This window comes from Coenobita brevimanus, chromosome 52, assembly GCF_032717465.1.
Source record: "Coenobita brevimanus isolate Jiangsu-jjx chromosome 52, ASM3271746v2, whole genome shotgun sequence".
NCBI classification, from domain to species: Eukaryota; Metazoa; Arthropoda; class Malacostraca; order Decapoda; family Coenobitidae; genus Coenobita; species Coenobita brevimanus.
Window position 1 is genome coordinate 39,043,585 of NC_137005.1, and position 22,222 is coordinate 39,065,806.

At 41.9% G+C, this 22,222-nt stretch overlaps 1 protein-coding gene across 1 annotated transcript in view; it reads left to right on the forward strand.

Annotated features, from left to right (window-relative positions):
- LOC145400537 (uncharacterized) overlaps positions 1-19,738 on the forward strand; it is a 53,639-nt gene extending 33,901 nt beyond the window's left edge. The window contains exons 7-10 of the mRNA XM_080273058.1: positions 16-539; positions 3,768-6,088; positions 17,484-17,507; positions 18,728-19,738. Of these exons, the coding sequence (XP_080129184.1) occupies positions 16-539; positions 3,768-5,352 (2,109 nt within the window). The 3' untranslated portion in view covers positions 5,353-6,088; positions 17,484-17,507; positions 18,728-19,738. The remainder of the gene's footprint in view (positions 1-15; positions 540-3,767; positions 6,089-17,483; positions 17,508-18,727) is intronic.
- Positions 19,739-22,222: the final 2,484 nt, after the last annotated feature.

Below are 22,222 nucleotides of genomic sequence, written 5' to 3' on the forward strand. Positions count from 1 at the left end.
CTCTTATGCATTTAGGTATATGGAAGCAACTACATCCTGCCCAAAGTGTTACTGTCTCCTCACTCCAAGACTCAAGACACCCATGTGAAGAAAGCTCTAGCTAGCAGCATTGATGCCCTTCGCCGGGTGAGGAATACCACAGCTACTGCTGTTACACCTGCCATTGCCTCCAGTAAAGTAGTTAGACCACTGACAATTAATTTCAAAGAGAGTGGAAAGGGTCAACAAAATTCCCTCGAAAATAATGAAGTATTAACTAGCAAACTATCTGTAGTTGTGGATAACAGTAATACAGCAGTAAAAAATACTTCCCAGGTTAAATTATCAAAAGATCATTCAGATGATCAATTAAATAGTAGTGTTGTACTGAAGACCCAGAGTAGAGTTGGTGTGGCAAGTGTAAGGGCGGGCAGCAGAGTTGTGAAGCGCAAGAATGAGACCCAGGACTCTCCTGTGATTTCAAAGGCAGCCAAGGTGCAAGATAATGTGCAAAGCAACAGCCACGATACAGAGTCTTCCCAAGGAACTGACATTAGAAGGTAAGTGTAATCTTACTTAGGCCACACATAATGCCACTATGCTTGGCAACTGGTCACCCTTACCCTACCATAAATTTTGGGACTTGTAGCTAGCCCTAGGCCTGTATGCTTGTCTCTCTATCGCCAGATGCCTCAGTCCCGTAAGGGGTGGCCACAAACTAACTGCCTCCACGTCGCCCTATCAATGCCACTCCACTGCCTTGCTCCCAGTTCACACCCTTCTCTCTCTCTTATACCTCTCCACTCCATCCCTCCATCTCATCCTTGGCCTCTTCCTCTCTCTCCCCTCCTCCACCTAACTCTCATACACTCTCCTTATTACTTTCTCGCCCTCCATCCTCTCCATATAGCCAAACCACCTCAGTGTATTTCTCCTGATGCTTTCTGTCGCATCCACATCCACACCACAGCAATCCTTCACTTCCCCATTTGTCAGTCTGTCTCACCATGTAACTCCACATGCTCTTCTCAGTAACTCATTTCCACTGCCTTCACTCGACTTGTGTCCTTCCAACAAGGTCCAAGCTTCACTTCCATATGTTGGAGTTGGTATCACAGTGCTGTTATGCAGTGACTTACTTACTTCCATGCTCATTTGTTCCTTATCACTGCTTTCAAAGAACCAGCCACGTTTCATTCCTGTCGTATTCTTTCATGAATTTCATCCTCTACACTTCCATCCTTACACATCACACAACCCAAGTACTTAAATGCATTCACATTTTCCATTTCCTCCTCATTCACCCTCACTGTATATTCAGTGACTTCTCTCAAAGACCATAACTTTACTCTTCCCTATTTTCACCTTTAGATTCCGGTTCTTAAACGACTCTCAAATTCATTCACCAAGCCTTGCAGCTCCCGTTCATCTTTGCCTAACAATACAGTATCATCCGAAAACAACATAACAGGAAGTTTCCAGGCACTGCCCTTTCTTATTAGGGTAGCTTCAGCATCCACCGCCCAACCTTTTATCTCTTTTGTAACCCCATCCATATACATTTTGAACAACCATGGGGATGTGACACACCCCTGTTTCATTCCAAAATTCAGATAGAGAAATTCACCCTATTCACTATCCACACACACTGCAGCCATAGCACCATCATACATACTCTTCATGACATTCAACGACTTCCCATTTACTCCACGTATCCTTGATACTTTCTACATTCCTTGTATATCCACCCTGTCATATGTTTTCTTCAAAGCCATGAAGACTGGATGATGAACGAATGAATGATGGAAGGAGTTAAGGGAAGAGATAAAGGTAGAAAACAGGATGATGGTTGAATGATGGAAGGAGTTAAGGGAAGGGATAAAGGTAGAAAACAGGATGATGGTTGAATGATGGAAGGAGTTAAGGGAAGGGATAAAGGTAGAAAACAGGATGATGGTTTCTGCTCATAGCTGATTGAAATGGAAACATAAAATAAATTTGTAGAGAAAGTGAATAAACTGAAGAAAACTTTTCAAAGGGAAACAGATGAAATTAAGAAGGAATTACGCATGCAGAAGGAAGAAAAAGAAAAATTAGTAAATTCTTTCAATAATAACTTTAACAAGTCATCATCCATTCCCATATTCACTCTACTAAAGATGGTGCTTACCTTGCAGAAAGGTAATTCTTTCTTAGAAAGATAACTTTTACTTACAATTTTACATTTCCCTGCTACCTGCCTGGTGATAATGACGACACCCAGCTGATGATGCGTTGTATCAGTGGATTCCTTGCATTGACTTCGATGTTTTCTTATGTTTGGGCAACACTTTTGCATATACTTGCTCTGCTATATTGGAACATCACTTAATTTAGCCTAGTACAGAACTTGGCACATATAAAGATACTATTAGGTGTGGCCAGTTGTGAACAGCAGTGGCCAGTGCAGAGCGAAGTGATGTGACGTCCTTTCTCACTGTTCTGTGTGTGTGTGTGTGTGTGTGTGTGTGTGTGTGAACAAAAAAAACAATGAGCCCATAGCATGAGGGCTGGGGTGGCCGTTGTTTATGATGTTTTAGGCTCAATATTGTAATGCATTAATTTCCTGCTGCAGTGTGTTGATAGTTATATATTTTTAATAGTATTGCCTAGCATTTTATGTTTGTTTAATAGTAGTGTGACCATTTGTTTTAAGTATGAAGTCAGCTTGAGATGTAATTGCCAGTTAAGAATGAAAGGTGAGGAGGGGATAGGGGTATATGCGGGAAGGTTGAGAGCTAGGGTAGAGGCAGGTTGAGCTCATTTCATCCACCCCTACTGTCTTTCCTGGGTATACAGGGGTAGGAAGGTGGCAACACTGAGCAGATATTAGTGCTCGTAAGTGTACTGTATCAGTACTGTATTGAATTTTATGCTTTATTTTAATCTTTTGCTCATGGGTAATATCATAGAAAAGTTTTTAGGAAAGAGGGTCGAGAAGGATAGTAAAACAATACCCGGCTCGATGCTGATTATTGAGTCACTGGGAGGGACTATGCAGTACCCAGTGTTTTGCTTTATTCAGCATAAGGGTTTGCTGAATTACGCCAGATATTTGAGAATTTACTGTATCTGCAGAAACATCCAAGAAAAAGTGACTGCCTGAGTGCATGGGATGGTAGAGTAGGGTTGGGTAAACATACCAGTGACCCTTGTTCCCCTCCCATAATTGTTCACAGTTTTCTATAGCTTGCATTAATTCAACGTCACCAGCACGTTTACTGTAAAGTGTCGCTCAACGCCGGCAGCCATTTAGGAGTTAACTAAGCAAAATTAGTTAGCTATAATTGGAATGAAATTATATTTTCCCTTTCCTTGTTTTAAACTTTAGAGGTTATATGTATTAACATACTGAAGACCAGAATTTTAATCTGGCGACTGCCAAGCAATTTTTTTTCTTGTTAGAAATAGACATTGGAAATATTAGAACACTGAATGTGACATTTGAAGTAGCGTATTTAATACATTTTTCCAGAACTTTTCAGTATGTAAAGCACAACTGTTATAACAATATTTTCCTGTGATCCTGTTGTTGTTTTATCTTAGTGGCAATGTTTGTCATTTTACAGTTTCTTTCTCTTAGCTCAGTGGCAAGATACTATGACTCTTCATCCTTTCCATAGCACTTTCATGACTAACACTTTGTTCATGTGTTAGTGTCTTGTTACTGCTCAGCATTCAAGATGGATAGATGGCTATTTTATGACAAGTTAATCAGAGTGTTTTTGCTAACTGATATCTTGATACAGGATTAATGGCTTGGATGAAATGAGCGAGCTGTGTCCGCACGACCTTCTGGGCCGATGTAATGATGATGCCTGCGTATACCAGCACATCGCCCACTGTTCTGCCTCAATTCCCACCACTCAGACGAAAACTGTGGTGCAGGTGTCTACAAGTTCAGTCAGCAGCCCTACATCAGTAGCAGCATCAGGTTCAGTCAACAAAGCAAAACTGATAACAACTCCAAGCATAGTCGGTAAAACTAAATCAATAGCAGTTGTAGGTTCAGTCAGCAGTCCCAAACCAGTACCAACTTCAGGTTCTGTTAGTAATCCTAAACCAGTAGGATGTTCAGTTTTAGTCAGCAACACAAAATTAGTTGCAGGTTCAGTTTCAGTTAGCAGTCCTGAAACAGTAGCAGCCAAGGAAGTGGAGAAATTTAGGTCAGTTGCCAGAGCTGGAAGCACTGGGAGAGGTAGGGGTTTACAGATTACAAAATATAATATAGGAATACCTAGAGGAGATTCTTTGAGAGTTGAAATTAGCCAAGGAGAATCTGATATGGAGTATTCTGCAGCAGAGCCAATGGTAAGTTCTGAATTGACAGAAATAAAAACTGGTATCCCAGAATTGTGCAACAAAGATGAGTTGAAAGTTAAAAATGCTGCATCTTCAAAGGCCAGTCTGCCAGCACAGACAGACCATGAAAATGAAATTCGGTCAGACTGTGATCATTCCAGCAGTACCATTCAGAATCAGCATATGCTTAGTGATGCTGAAGCTGAGAGTGGTAATGTACCCCTTCTTGTGAACGAAAAAATTACACCTGATGAGTGTAGTGGAGTGAAGGCTAATCGAAAAGACACTGCTGATCAAGAGCAAGAAAAAGCATCCAGCATTGGCACACTGAGTCATAAAAATTTAGCAGCTGGTGGTTTTAATAATGGGTTGATGTTAGTGGAGCCTTCAAACAATAAAGTTGGGTTGGAAAAAAATGATGGTAAGTCTGATGGAGGACTGGATTGTCCCTCAGACAAAAGAAAAATGAGCAACGGGGATTTACAGGCAATAGAAGGGCCACAGTTTCCTTCTTCTCATGATGAAGGCGAAGTATCTGCAGATGAAGGTGAAACATCATGTGCAAGGTTGTCTGCAAAAAGCTGTGAACAACAAGTGCAGAGCATGCAAAACCAAAGTTGTTCTAGAGAGAGGGAAGAATATCTCTCTGAGGAAGCAAAAATGACTGAAGAAGCCACACAAGATCTCTCCGAGGAAGCAAAAATGACTGAAGTGACCACACAAGAGACACATGAACTTGGAAACAATGACCTGGGCATATCAGAGGATGCAGTTGCAAACATTTGCTCTAAGAGGTCAACAAGACTCAAGACTAGGTCAATTGCAAATGTAGAAAAGGAAGAGTTTTCAGTCACAGACAGTGTTAGCACTGGAATAGTCACAGAAGCTGAAACTAGATCAAGTAAGAGGAAGAGGAATTCATGCTGTACAGATGGTGTGGCTGGCAGTAACCAGGACAAAGACAGTAAGATGAAAGTTGTACCCACTGTGCGTGGACGCAGAGGAAGGCGTAGAGGCAGAAGGAAAAAGTAAATATTACGATAATATCTTACATGTATTCAGCAAGTTTTGGCAATTATTTTTTTTACTACATAATGGGAGTAGGTCGATACTTCCACTAAAAGTACAACACTGACTAATTTTAATGTTTTTGTAGTTACTATTTTTTTTTTTCCCCTCCCTGCTAGGATGTAGAAATTTAGGGTATTCATTTTAGAATCCCTCAGAATAGATGGTTTATTTATTTTGAATGTTGTTAATCTAATATTAAATTTATTCCAGCCATACTCATTATCAGGTTGAGTTCTGATGATGAAAAAGGGCTCAGATAATAACTGGTATAGGAAATATGCATTTCATTTGACTGTGTATTACAGTACAATAATATTAAGGTTTGACCTATCAGTATTGCCAAAAAAGAACACTAAGCACTTAAACCTGATATTATTTCATTTATATATATTGTCTTCGTCAGGATGTTGGGTTGTTTTCTGAATGGTTTTGGAGGTTTCATAGCACATTACACCCTGGTTTCTTCTTCTGTGCTGTTTATGCAAACTGTGTCAATACTAAAACGTTAAATGCATAATGTTAAGGTGTAACATGCAAAATAAAATGCTAAGGAAGAGTTGCTGTGAAGTTTCCAATGCCATGTAGAATATGGCCCATTGACTTATTGATGCCAATAATGATGAGTTTCAAGTTTTCAGGCAGTTGTTCCCCAGCTGTTGCTGCCACCACCACCCCACCTGGCCCCCCGCTGCCCCAGGTAAGACTGCTGTTTATTTACAATAAGAGTTGTTTAATGCAGGTATCTATAACCACTTTCTCTAAATTCATTCTGTGGCCCTCTCACTGTTATCATACCAATTTTACAGTTGTCACATGCACCTCCCCCCCCCGCCTCTCTCTCTTATATATATATATATATATATATATAAATTATAAATATATATATATATATATATAGAGTTTATATATATATATATATATATATATATATATATATATATATATATATATATGTATGTATTTACTGTGCTGGGTGGTAACCATATAACCAAATTTTGGCACCTGGTGGTTTAGTGGGTAATTATTGCACTCCAATCGGATTGACCCGGTGAAGGCTTATATCCAAGGGATGGTTGGGGTTGATTGCTCATGTAATGCCACTCAGGGATGAGTGAGGCTGGTCACTCTCATCTTAAATGTTGGAACCAACTGCCTAGCCCTGGGCTCCTACGCTCCTCATGGGGCAGTGTAGGATTTGATGATGGTTGGATGGATGAATGTATATATGTTGGTGGTAGATGGGGGTGCTCACCATCCACTCATTCGATGTATTGCTGCTTTGGGTGTCTGCCCTTTCCTCTCCTTTCCTTCATTTTCTGTCTTTCTTTCCTTTATTCATTCCACTTTCTTCTGCCTGTTGATGACTTTACACTACCTCTTGTGTCTTTCTTTCCTTCTTTCTTATTCCATCTGCCTGTGGGTGACTCTACACTGAGTGACAAGCCAAATGGTTTCCTGTACACCAGGAAACCATTTACTGTGCTGGGTGGTAACCATATAACTAAATTACGGCACCTGGTGGTTTAATGGGTAATAAACGTGTTCCAATTGGATTGAGCGCCTGTAGGTTTATATCCAGGGGGTGGTTGGGGTTTATTGCTCACTTAATGCCACTCAGGCTGGTCACTGTCATCTTAAATGTCAGGACAAACTTGTCTAGCCCTGGGCTCCTATGCACCTCGTGGGGTGACATAGAATTGGATGATGGGTGTGTGTGTGTGTGTGTGTGTATATATATATATATATATATATATATATTTTTGTACGCATGTATGTATATACGTAGTGGTACCTGGGGACACTCGCCATCCACTCATTCGATGTAGTGCAGCTCTTGGGTGCCTGCTCTCTCCTCTCTTCCTTCCTTCTCTCCTTCCGTCCTCTTCTGTCTTTCTTTCTTTCCTCTCCTTCCTTCCTCTTCTGTCTTTCTTTCCTTCCTTCTCTCCTTCCTTCCTCTTCTGTCTTTTTTTCCTTCCTTCTCTCCTTCCTTCCTCCTCTGTCTTTCCTTTCTTCTCTCCTTCCTTCCTCTTCTATCTTTCTTTCCTTCCTTCTCTCCTTCCTTCCTCTTCTGTCTTTCTTTCCTGCCTTCTTCCCTGTTCCTTCTGTCTGTGGGTAACTCTACACCGAGTGACAACCCAAATGGTTTCTTGTGCTCAAGGAAACTATTTACAGTGCTGGATGTAACCATGTAACCAAATTATGGTGCCTGGTGATTTAGTGGGTAATTACGGCACTCCAGTCAGATTGGGTCAGTGCAGGATATATCCAAGGGATGGTTGGGGTTTATTGCTCACCTATTGCCACTCAAGATATATATATATATATATATATATATATATATATATATATATGTAGGTAGGTGGGGGGCACCCACCATCCACTCACTCAATGTAGTGCTGCTCTTGGTTGTCTGCCCTGTCCTCTCCTCAATCCTTGTTTCCTTCCATCTTCTGTCTTTTTTTTCTTTCATTCTTTTCTCTTCCTGCCTACGGGTAACTTTACACTCCCTCTTCTGTCTTTCATTCCTTCATTCTTTCCTCTCCCTTCTGCCTGTGGGTGACTTTACACTGAGTGACAAGCCAAATGGTTTCCTGTACACCAGGAAAACATTTACTACGCTGGGTGGTAACCATATAACCAAATTTTGGCGCCTGGTGGTTTAGTGGGTAATTATTGTGTTCCAGTCGGATTGAACCTATGAAGGTTTATATCCAAGGGGTGATTGGGGTTTATTGTTCATGTAATGCCACTCAGGGATTAGTGGGGCTGGGCACTCTCATCTTAAATGTCAGGACCAACTGCCTAGCCCCAGGCTTCTACGCTCCTCATGGGGCAATGTAGGATTGGATGATGGATGGATGGAATATATATATATATATATATATGTATATATATATATATAGATGTATGTATGTATGTATATATATATACTGTATATATATATTCATTCTTAGATCTTTATTGGAAAAGTTTCTTGAGAAGGGAAAGAAGTTGTATGCGGCTTTCATGGATTTGGAGAAAGCATATGACAGGGTGGATAGACAAGGATTGTGGAAAGTGTTAAGAATATATGGAGTAGATGGGAAGTTGTTGAATGCTGTGAGGAGTATGTACGATGGTGCGAAGGCTGCAGTGCGTGTGGATGGTGAACTAAGTGAATTTTTCTCTTTGAAAGTTGAGTTGGAACAGGGATGTGTCATGTCTCCATGGTTGTTCAATCAGTACATGGATGGGGTAATAAAAGAGGTACAAGGTAGGGTAGTGGATGTTGGAGTGGCCCTGGTGAGAGAGGATAGTGTTTGGAAACTCCCTGTACTGTTGTTTGCAGATGATACTATGTTGTTGAGTGAAGACGAAGGGGAGCTGCAAGGCTTGGTGGATGAGTTTGGGAGTGTGTGTAAGAAAAGGAATCTAAAGGTTAATGTAGGGAAGAGTAAAGTGATGGTCAATGAGAGAGGTGAAGTCAGTGAATGTACAGCGAGGTTGGATGGTGAGGAATTGGAAAATGTGAGTACGTTTAAGTACTTGGGTAGTGTAATGAGTAAGGATGGAGGTTTGGAGGGTGAAGTGCTTGAAAGGGTACAGCAGGGAAGAAAGGTTGCTGGTTCTTTGAAAGCAGTGATAAGAAACAGGGAAGTGAGCATGGAAGTGAAAAAGTTACTGCATGACAGTATTGTGATACCAACTCTAACATATGCAAGTGAAGCTTGGACGTTGTTGGAAGGACACAAGGCAAGAGTGAAAGCAGTGGAAATGAGTTATTTAAGAGGAACCTGTGGAGTCACATGGAGAGACAGGCTGACAAATTTGGATATAAAGGAGCGTTGTGGTGTGGATGTGGATGTGATAGGAAGCGTTATGAGGAACACACTGAGGTGGTTTGGCCATGTGGAGAGGATGGAGGGTGAAAGACTGACGAAGAGAGTGTATGTGAGTGAGGTGGAGGGGGGGAAGAGGGAGGGGGAGGCTGAGGATGAGATGGAGAGATGGGGTGGAGAGGTATATGAGAGAGGGGGGGATGAGTTGGGAGCAGGGCAGTAAAATGGCTGGGGACAGGGCGACTTGGAGACGATTTGTTTGTGGCCACCTCAAACGGGATTGAGGCGTCTGGCAATAGATAGATAGATAGATATATTTATGTATATATATATATATATATATATATATTATACTGATTATATATATACACAGTAATCCCTCCACTATCTGATGTAATAGAGCCAAAGGTATGTCTGGAAAGTGGTCCCATCCAGAAAGTGGGTACCTTCCTGCTGGACTGGTACTTAAGGACCCTAAACCAGCCTAACTTTGAAAGCCACCTAAAAAAATCACTACCGGACATGGATAGCATCTATTTAAGCCTATTTAAGACCCTGTTCGCACCAATACTGGACATAGAGCATGAAATAAATGAAAAGGAACCAAAGAATGAGGAATTAGAAGTGACTGTACCTCAGCCAGGGTACTTACAGTACGTCTATGGCCACCTTCTTAACCCTGAAATGCAAAACCTGGGTGAATTTCTCCCAGTCACGTGTTTAGGACGCGATCATTAAGTGGCATTGGGCTTGAGAGTAGTGTGTGTCCCTGTAGTCTCCTGATGTACTTAGATATTGTTGTGAGTGGCAGTTTTTGGTTCCTCTTCCCATTGGTTTACTCTGTACATGCAAATTCAGGTGATTTTCACCCATTGTTTGTAATAAATGGTGGCTACACCTGGCCCATCAAGTGCAGCCCCTGCTGACACTGCTACACCTGGCCCATCAAGTGCAGCCCCTGCTGACACTGCTACACCTGGCCCATCAAGTGCAGCCCCTGCTGACACTGCTACACCTGGCCCATCAAGTGCAGCCCCTGCTGACACTGCTACACCTGGCCCATCAAGTGCAGCCCCTGCTGACACTGCTACACCTGGCCCATCAAGTGCAGCCCCTGCTAACACAGCTACACCTGGCCCATCAAGTGCAGCCCCTGCTGATGCTGCTACACCTGGCCCATGAAGGGCAGGCTCACCTGCCCCAGCCACCAGGTCAACAAGGAGGAGGACCCAGGATGATGAGGATGTGCCACCAATTGTAAATTTTCAAGCGAGCACCCTGGCCAGTGCATCAGGTTTCAGATGGAGTTGTCATCCACAGATTGCCCAAAGAGGAAGAACACCATCTAGAAATATTACTACACCATTTACCCCTGTCCCTACTAGACAGAGGTTTAGCATTTTATTACTCTAAAAAATACCCCTTTTTTCTAACCTCATGTAGGCTGATGAGTGAGGCCAGGGAAGCAATTGGGGGGCCTAGCTGAGGGTCACAGGACTCAAGTGTGTGTGAACCATTGCTGATCTCTTAGAATGGAATATTAGGAATTGCAAGGATTTTTTTGTGTGAGTCACAAGAAAAATTATGTTATTTTACATAGTTTATTCAGGTCACGCCTTTAGTTTTAATATTCTAGTTTAAGTTGATGTTTTTGTGGGAATGTACAATAGAAAAGTTGAACTTTTGTACCCCAGTATCAGAACTAATAAATCTTTATTAGTAGTTACATTTTATTGCTTCCGAAAATTGGGTATATTTCACCCGGGTTTTGCATTACCGTTGGAAAACCTAGGTTTTGCATTTCAGGGTTAAGGCTTTGGCAGTGGTGAAAATCCTCTTGAAGCACGTACAGTAATCCAGTGTTGTGTTGCACTTACAGTAATTCTTTGCACTGTGAGTTATAATTGTTTAACACTGCACATTGTTAAATGCACCATGCCAGTTTCAACCGCCAGTTTGCACTACACAGTTAATTCTTTGCGCTCGAAATTCTAATTTCTTAACACTGCACAACACTGTAAAATCCCGTGTGGTCTACTGGTGAGGTATTGCAGTTTATTCACTGATTATTCACAAAAAACCGAGCACGTGCACCATCCACTGCGATAAGTGTCCACTCGTGATCAAAGTTAAGCAGTAACTGTTGGAGTGTTGGTGATGGGGAAACAGAGTTGCCAGATCGCAACAGCCACATTACCAAACTCCTCAATTTTCATTACCAGATTCATAAAGCTAGCATTTATTCTTCACTAATTATATATACAAATGGAAATACATGTAATCACTCTCCATATGATTAACAGCATGTTGATTGTTTTCACGCTATGTAGGCTAGCAGATTAATCAGAGACAGCAGACAATTCACCATCTCCATCCTGTGTATCCTCATGCATGTGAAAAATCCATTTGGTACGGTAATGCATTATTCTGATTCATTACCAAACAAATTTCTCATTACCAAATTGGCCCACATTTGGGAATGAAAAATACCAAATGACAACCCTGACAGGGGAGGGGGGAGGGAGGAGGAAGGAAGGGGTGAAGGGGCCATGGTGTAAACAGCTGTTCGGCGCCGCGGGGCAATTTCATATTACGGGAGGGAAAAAAAATCGTTTTGGGGGGGAATTTTTTTCTTTTTTTGGCCATTTTTGGGTTCTGAAGGTCCAGGTCCACAATAAAGTGGGGCGTCCGGATATTTTAGGGATTACTGTATATATATATATATATATATATATATATATATATACACACACACAGTAGATGCTTGATTTAACGAACTAATTCAGACAATCCCTATTCTGTTTTCTCGAATTCTCCGTAAAATCGAGTTCCGTAACTAAGGCTCAATATAAGGGAAACTTTTCCGGCATTTTCAGGTCAGGAGGAGGCGGTGGCAGAATCAGTAGAGAGGCGGCCTGCAGTCCTAATGGACCCAGGTTCGAATCCCGGCTGGGGCAGGGAACAGTTTAAGGATTTGAATTTCTTAAGCAGACTTTTCTGATCTACCAGATGACTGACCGACATGTCATAAAAGTACCCTTGCTAATACCAGCACACCAGTCCTGTATGAGACAGCCCTAGCATGTATTCAATATGGATGGTGGGTGTTAGCATCGAAGTGGTGACATTTGGAGATGTAGGAGGACTACTGGGCCCCAAGGAGGACTACTGGGACTTGGGAATAGGCCATGAAGCCTTTGCCCAGAGTGGGGGGGGGGGGGCTAAATCCTTGAAGGCAACAGTAAAGCCGAGTTACTGACAAGGCACACTCAAACCTAGCAGACTGTGCTGACTGTCAGTGCTACACACAGCAGTTGCAACCCATATTTAATACCCCCACTTAAATGCATTATTATGTACATGTTAATTGTGATACATACAGTAATGACTTAGTAATAAAATGTACACACATAAAGATTAAGGTGAGGATAGTAGTGAACCAAATAGTATAGTAAATAGTGATAGTAAAGTACAGTAAGGCTTATCTCCAAAATTAGGGGTTCTGCACTTGTTGCAGAAATATGCCTGACACAGGTGGCCATACTGGCCCCCCCAAACCTGTGTCAGGCATGGGGATGGTTTAATCACTGTCAAAGTGACCTCCATCAACACTCAAGGTGGTACAGGGGTGACAGAGGGGCTGGGGAGAATCAGGGATGGCATTCCATCTTTTCAGTTATTTCCAGTGTCTGGGCAAGAAAAAGCCTCACCCTCTCCTTTTCCTGAACCTTAGCCATGGTTTGTAAAAGCTATGGTTCACTGGAGATAAAACATAAGGCAGCAATACGTAGGCAAAGCCACACACACACACGGAGCCAGTTGTTCACAGTTGGGGGATCACTTGAAGACTGCATGGACTAAGCGACGTCTCTAGGTCCCTGCCACTACCCAGGCCATACCATCTCAGTACAGTCTCTTCGATTCTGGTGTCCACCGACATCCTCACTCCACACCTTTCACGAATCACATTGTTTCGTATCCTATCCACCCTTTGTACTCTACATACATTCCTCAGCAGTCCCATCTCCACTGCTCATCATCCAGACCTCCTTTCCCACCCAAGGGCAGGGTGAGGAGTAGCAATGTCCAGACAGCCCAAATTTGCCCAATCCAATGGGCGACGCTTCCATTCACTCATCATTCAAGCCCCTGGAATCCTGGCTCTATCGGATACGCCAAAAACATTCACCATTATTCTGTAGCTTCACACAAGTGTATCTGATTGAGTCAGTCTGGACACTGCCATGTTACAAAGGGGTGCCAAAATCCCTGAGCATGAACTTCTCCTCACAACATTCATCCAGCCAGCTCGATCTCTTGTCAGTTCCCTAGCCTTACTGACTTCCAAACATCTCTTCCTCATACACTCATCCACCATATCTCTCCACCTTCACCTTGGCCTACCTCGCCTCCTCCCTCCTTCAAATTCGCTCAGATATACCTTTTTCACCACTCTGTTGTTATCCATTCTCTCCACATGACTCAGTACACTCTCTTCGATTCTGGTGTCCACCGACATCCTCACTCCACACCTTTCACAAATCACATTGTTTCGTATCCTATCCACCCTTTGTACTCCTTATACATTCCTCAGCAGTCCCATCTCCACTGCTCTTACTCTTGAGTTTTCATTTTCATGCCACACCATAGTCTCACATCCACATGTTAAAGTTGGCACTTACACTGTCTCATATAAGCCTCGTGCAGCTGCAACACTCAAGTCTCTGTTTCTTATCAAGGCCTTCATTGCACCAGCTACTTTTCTTCCTTGTGTCACTCTACTTTCAACTTCTTTTGAACATTTTCCTGTCTTTTCTATCATTGTACCCAGGTATTTGAACTCTCACCAATTCCAGTCTCTCTCTATTCACTGTAACATCACACTGGGAGTCACCTTCTCTCTCAGTAACCATCACATTACTCTTTTCTACATTTACTCTCAAGGCACGACACTCACAAACATCAGCAAAACTCTGCACTAGCCTGCAAAGTTCTTGTCTGGTACTTGCAACCAGAACTGCATCATCAGCATACAACAAATTCGAGATACTCCATCCATCACCATTCATTACCAACGCCATCCCCTTCTCCATTACTTGTGTTTTTACTTCTGTCATCACTTCACCCATATATATATTGAACAACCATGGGGACATCACGCAACCTTGTCGCACACCCACACTGATCTTGAACCATTCACTTAGCTGCCCATTAACTCTTACACATGCTTCACTACCATCATAAAAACTCTTGACAGCACCTAGCAGCTTACCATCCACACTGTACATGCACAAAACTTTCCACAATCCCTCTCTGTCTGCTTTTTCGTATGCTTCTTCCAGATTCATGAATGCCATAAACACCTTATGGTCCTTTTCCCAAGCCTTCTCTGCTATCTGTCTCCCTGCAAATATTTGATCCACACATCCTGTGCCACTCGTAAAGCCACCCTGTTCATCACTCACTAGGACTTCCGACATCTGTCTTACTTTCTCTATAATAACTCTTCCATATGCCTTCCCTGCCACACTCAGTACACTTATGCCACGATAATTCTTGCACTTACTTTGCTTACTTTTATTTTTTTTACAGAGGTACAATCACAGCCTTTTTCCACTCTGCACGCACAGTTTCACTCATCCATGCTCCTTCACTTCCTCATTTGCCAGTCTGTCTCTTCATGTGACTTCACATGCTCCTCTCAAATGACTTATTTCTACTGCTCTCATTCTTGACTTGTGTCCCACCAATAAGGTCCAAGCTTCACTTCCATTTTTAGAGTTGGTATCACAATACTGTCATGCAGTAACTTTTTCACTTCCATGCCCACTTCCCTGTTTCTTATCACTGCATTCAAAGAACCAGCAACCATTCTTCCTTGTTGTATCATTTCAAGCACTTCACCTTCTAAACTTCCATCCATACTCATCACACTACCCGAGTACTTAAACACACTCGCATTTTCCTTTTCCTCCTCATCTAACCTCACTGTACATTCATTGACTTCATTTCTCTCGAAGACCATAACTTTACTCTTCCCTGCATTCACCTTTAGATTCCGTTTCTTACACTCTCAGACTCATTCACCAAGCCTTACAGGTCCCCTTCGTCATCACTTAACAACACAGTATTGTCTGCAAACAACAACACAGGGAGTTTCCACACACTGCCCTCTCTCACTAGGACTGCTTCAACTCCATTGCCCTACCTTGTACAGCATCTCTTATAACTCCATCCACATACAGATTGAACCACCATGGAGACATGACACATCCCTATTTCAATCCAGTCATCAAATAGAAAAATTCCCTCAGTTCACTATCCACACGCACTGCAGCCTTAGCACCCTCATACATAATATTCATGGCTTTCAACAACTTCCCATTTACTCCATATATTCTTAATACTTTCCACAATCCTTGTCTGTCCACCCTGTCAAATGCTTTCTCCAGCTCCATGAAGGTCACCTACAACTTCTTTTCTTTCTGTAGAAACTTCCACTGAAGACCTATCAATGAATATCTGATCTACACAACCTCTCCCCCTCGTAAAACTTCTCTGTTCTTCTCCTCTGTTATTTCCGGAACTCTGTCAATAAGTATCCTACTATATACTTTTCCTCTTACACTAAGAAGACAAATGCCCCTATGATTACCACACACCTCTTTTTCCCGTTTTCCATTGCCAAGGGGAAGAATTATACAGTACCTGACTTCTAATTCTCCGGGACTTTACCGTCCTCGCAGACCAATCTGCACATCTTACCACATCCATTCTACTACTCTCTCTCCTCCCTGCTTCAGCATTTCACCACACACTCCATCAGTTCATGGGGCTTTCCCCTTTTTGACTTTCCTCTTTCATCCTACTGATTTCTTCCTCACTTCTCACATCCTTCCTTCTCCAAGCCATTCCTCAGTCACTTATACTCAAATAACTTTCATTCGCTAAGTTCAACAATTCCTTAAAGTGTTCTCTCCATCAGCTCACTTTTTCTTCCTTCATCATTAGTAATCTGTGATTTTTATCTTTCACTCCCCAGCTAACTTCTTTAACACTCTGTCTAACTCTCTTTACCCGTTACAAGAGCATTTTTTTACATTCCCTACACTTTACACTTAAATTCATTCCAGATTCCTCATCTACTCGTCTTACTCACTCGTACTAATCTTTTCACCTCTCTCTTCCTCTCAACACATAATTCTCTCTCCCATCTCTCATCTTCCTCGACACCCCTGTTTCTCATCCACTCACTAAATGCATTCTTCTTTTGTGCCACAGCCTGTCACCATGCTGTTCCTTGCACCCTCTTTCGTCTTCTCTTCACCCCGCACACCACTTCATGTGCTGCACAGATTTCTTTTGTGAATATCTTGCACACACCTTTCACGTCCCCCATCTGATCCAAATCATATTTACCCAGTTGCTCCTCCACTTCTCTCTTATAGTCTGCCTTTTGCAGTCCTGTTATACTAAGCATTCCAGTTTTATCCACTGTGTAATTTTCTTGAAAAACAGCACTGTTCACCTCCAAGCAGTTTTACGTGAGCCATAGATAATATGCTTGTAGAATAAAGACACTTAATACAGTAGAGTATTTACAATACTTTGCTTGAACTCCAACATCCATCCATTGTCTAATCCTATGTCACCCCATAGGGAGCATAGAAACCCAGAGCTAGGTAAGTTGGTCCTGACATTTAAGATGAGAGTGACCTGCCTCACTCAACCCTGAATGGCATTACGTGAGCAATGAACCCCAGCCTCCCCTTCGAAATAAACCTACACAGGCTCAATCCGACTGGAGCAACTTAGTTACGCACTAAACCACCAGGCACCATAATACAGAAACCTACCCTTTATACCACTACCTCTACAGTATATACCCACTTCCACTCAGAGATAATCCAGGTGGGATGAGAGCCTCTCCTAGTTTTCTCAACTCTGTTCTGTTTTAACACAGTACGCTTTTAACCTGTTCCATTTGGTCCCGGCAGATCTTAATTTCATTTCTTCATTTTTTCTTTGCCTGCTGCTTCATCTTGCACCGTCTTCCGAGTTGCCACTTATTTGTCCCGATTGTCCATCAGTTATCAGTTTTGCAGGAGGTATTACCTGCCCATATCCATTAATATCCCAGATTTAGGGTGATTTGAAATGCCATGAGAACAATTTTTTTTTATATGGATACTTGGAGTTCTGTTTTCCAGTACTTAAGTTTAACATGAGATTTTAAATGAATAAAGCAAATGCTCCATTTTTTTTCCTTTTCAGGAAGCCTGCTAGAAACAAAAACAGGTTAGTGGCGTGTGTTCAAAGTGATACGGAAATGTTTAAATGATATTATAACATGAGAAGTAGCATACAGTACAGTATTGTAAATACTTGCATTATATATTTTGAAGAGTACTGTCCAATGTGAGTGGAATTGAGTACATTATATATTAATGCTATTTCAATTTCAGATTTTTTTTTTTAGTCGAATTGGAGATATACAGTGTGGTACAGTGATAATTGATTAATTTTAAGATAAAAGAGAGGGTTATTTAATTTTTATTCATAAGAAAATTAAAAAATGTAATACATACCATATCAGTATGCTGAAAGTTTTCTTGTGCACATGGTATTGATATAGAAAATATTAAATGTTTCTTTTTCAGCTTTAATTTAATTTTATATATATATATATATATATATATATATATATATATACACACACACACACACACACACACAGTACATATAAAGCTTTTTTAAGTGATTGCCAGTATGAGGTTGCTTAAATGTTACTAGAACTTGATTTACTGAAGCCTTTTTTGTGTATATGTCATTGCAGTACATTTTTAGGATGATTGTTTTGTAGGTAACTGTGTTGTAATGCACCAGTAACATGTATGGTGATAATGTAGACTACTTTATCTTTCTTTTAGAAAGAGGAGATATTTTCCCAGCATGAGCATCATGTAAATGCAATATATTTTAATTGTCATAATGTCAGTGCAGACAGACCTTGTTATAAGCAAAGAATTTTTGTAGAAAAATTGCATTGTAGCACTGTATGTCAAAATGTTTACACACAGCAAATTTGTAAACCCAGCAGGATTTTGTAGACATAGTGGATGTCAGTAAGGCGACTGATAACCAAGACTTATTGTAATCACTAATTGAAGAAGAATTACAATGGTTTGTCCACTTTAAATTTGCTTAGGTTTACATCTTTTTATAGCCTACCTCCCATAGCTCAGGGTGACAAAAATACAGATCTGCAGTCTTTCCATACCTACTCTTTGAGTCTGATTTTTTATTTTAGTGGTAATCTTTTATTACAGCACAGTATTCAGGTTGGATAAATGGCAATTGTAGGCCAAATTAATGTGGATATTCAGGATGGATAAATGACAATTTTAGGCCAATTTAAAGTGGACAGAGTTTAGTGGTTATTGAATGGGAAAGAGAGTATCCGGGCATGACATTTGTCTGTGCTTTCTGTGACCCGCCCAACCTCTCCACTCTTGCAGGCTGCGGGAGGAGGTGACGGTGATGGTGGCCCAGCTGGGTAAGAAAGGTGCAAAGCTAAACAAACCAGATCTAGAGTTAGCTTCTTGCTCCTTTGGATCACTGCCGGACTTCCCCACTTGTGTTGTTTTGAATGGTAGCCTCACAGAGAGTCGTACAGTGGTTTGCTGTCTGGGTTGGATTTTTTTTTATTTTTATTTTTTTTTTTAAATATATATAAAAGGGCTGCCTTGGGGTTATTCAGTGCTCAAATCTGTTTTCATAATAGATCAGTGCTCAGTTATGTTCTTTTCATAATGATATCCACTGCTCAGTTTTGTTCATTTACACAAGTCTTTTTGTTTTGTTCCACCTTTTACTTTTGCAAATTATTCTGAGGTTTTATTCTGCACATCTTGAAACAGAAAGTACAATTTCATTATTTTTTCTTTTGTTGAGTAATGTATTGGTTCACTGCATGTTTATTGGTTGAATTCCTATATGCATTTTCTGTTTTTCACCAATGCTGTGGTCTCACATCTGGTAAGATGTAAGCACTGTTCTTGATGCAGTATTATGCTAGGACAAATTCATCCTTCAGACTTTTATCATTTGGGTTAAGGTTCTGAACTGAATTAAATGGATCAGTTATAGCAGAGTTTACTGAAGTGCTTGCTACTCTTAGACATAATGATCTTGAAGCATTGTCATTTGTATGTTTATACTTATGACCAATTTGTGTGCAAGACATCGCGGCAAGATAATTAACAGTGCAAGAGAAGGCCTACTACCACCTCTGCTACTCGCTGCATCATGCGTCCTGATTCAGTGGACTTACAACTTTGTGAAGTTTAGTGTAACAGAAGAACCATAACTGGAAGGGAGCTGTGGTCAGGATATTCTGGTCCCCTGTGCTACCTTTATGTTCTTCATGACCACCACTGGTGCTGTAAGTACAATCATTGCACAAATATATGTATTTGTGCATGATTGGCTGTGAATATGTACATAACTTTGTATGTACCTGTTTCATATACCAATAAATGAATCGTATGAAACGGTGTTTTTCCTTCCTTTGATCTCAGTGGAATGTAGTGTAATGGAAAGTTGTCTACCTTAATTTTGTAGAGAGTGTTCATTTGATCATTTTTGCATCCTGTTTCCCTTGGATCAATTGCAGATAGTGAAAAATACTACAGCACTAAATCCTGTCGTTGCCAACTTTTTTTTGTTATTCAAGCCAAATTAAGGTGGACATAGTATAAGCTTAAATGGGTCATGCATGGAAGCGAAAGAAGTCATTGTGATCATCATCATCATCGAGACCTCTTTTTGGACCCCACGGTGGGGAGAGCTAGGGAGAACCAGATTAAAACTGAATGAGATACTAACCAAAGTTTGCCCAGTTGAATGAGCTAAACCCCATTCACTCAGCATTCAAGCTCCTGGAGTTCTGGCTACAATATAATGAGCATGCAAAACCTGGCTACACTGCAAAAGATGCTGAGTATTTTCCTCATAGTATACCAATGCAATACTGTACCTCCAGTATGATGCAGACATTAATCAAATCATCATCTAATCCTGTGTTGCCCTTCGGGGAGTGTGGGCTAGGCAAGTTAGTCCTGACATTTAAGATGAGTGACCAGCCTCAATCATCCTGGAGTGGCATTACAATAACTTTAAGACATTCAAAATTATACTTGTAAGAGATTTTTCAAAATGCAAGTGATGATTAGGTGGAATCGCCCAGGATTGTACTACGGTAGACCTCTTCTATAATGGACCACTGGTAACTAGGGGGGAGCCAGGTTCGATAAAGTCAAAAGTTCATTAAGTCTAAAGATCCTTCCTTTCAGGTGGATTCAAGCACATATGAATGTAAATGAATATGACATTCTAATACCAAGAATGAAAAACTATAGCTACCTATTTTACACTAACTTGGCCCATAATTGTGTCCGCTTGCAGATTATTTCACATCCTTGGCACTTCTTCATGATTAGTACAGTATTGCTACAGTGTAATCCATCACTACAGCTCGGCAATCACAACGGGGAGAGGTTTGGAAGGGCTGCATAATGTGCTCCCATTTAACTACCAATGCTCAGTATTAGCGAAAAACAGTTTGTTGGGCTTAGAGGCATTAGCAAAGGCTGTGAGATGCACCCAATTTAAAAACCATTGCTCGGAATCTGTAATCTCTTATATTGAAGTTCATTATAGGAAAGATCTACTGTGATATGGTTCATTCACTTTTAACTTGGCCTAGACTTCTGTCCTTTTGCAGCTTATTTCCCATGGTTCAGTGACGATTAAGACAATACTGGTGCTGTACTTAAGAACATGAGAAGAAGGATAACTGCAGTTGGCCCATGCTAGGCAGCTCCTACAAAGGTGATGAAACTAAAATACCCGCCGCCTGACCACCCACCCCACCACCAGGCCGCTACCACACCATCACCCCAGGAGGACACAATGGTGGGGCTAGTGACCCAGGTCAAGAGGGTCACTGGGACACTACTGTCCTGAGTCCCTTTTCCCCGCAACTACCCCAACACCAGGTGATCGGAAAAAGCCAACGACCTTGCGGGCAGTACAGCCATTGCCAGAATTGGGGTGGGACTGAACAAGATTCAGTCCCAGGTAACACAGTGTTGATGGCTATTGTTACACCCTCAAGGGCAGGAGGCCCAAGGCTACGGCCTAAAGTGTGTACCAGGGTAGTGAGACCCTCGGCTACGGCCTTAGTGCACACCGAAGAGAGTTGCCTCTGTGCATCCCTCTCCTGTTCTATCCTATGGGAGCAACACCGTGCCGACGACCACTGTACGTGGCGGGGAAGGAGTGGCCACTGTACGCCCTTCGGTTGCTTCTCGACGGGAAGATCAGCTCCCGGCTACAGCCAAAGTACGTACCAGGGTAGAGAGGCCCTTGGCTACGGCCTCAGTACGTGCAACTTTTCCCTACTACGGTAGCAACACCGCGCCGACGGCCACTGTACGTGGCAGGGAAGGAGCGGCCACTGTATGTCCTTCAGTTGCTTCTCGTAAGACGGGTAGGTACCCAAGCTTCGTGGTGGGGTGGAATGGTGATTGTGGAAGCGATAGTGGCAGGAAAAGATGGAGAGGAGGCCAGAAGAAGTGGAGTGGGGGTTGGGGATGGAAGGGGATGAAGTGAGGCGTTGAGTGAGGTTGGGGTGGGGTTACATGTACAGGTGGGTTGGGGCAGGTGAGTGTCCGGGGAGTGTGTGTGTGAGGGTGGTGTGGGGGAGGTGGTGGTGTTTTTCTTTTTTTCTTCTAGATTTTTTTTTTCCTTTGTTGATTGAGGCTTGGTTGGGGCGGGCTGGACTGAAGTGGAGGCGACGCTGATGACAATCGATGGTCACGTGGAGTTTCTGGAGGAGGTCCAGCCCAAGGTATCCATCATATTGATTGCATGTGGAATCAAATATGATGAAGGGGTGGTTGGTGGACACTCGTTGGTGAGTGCTGGTTTGAAGGGCCCGGGTTTCCCCA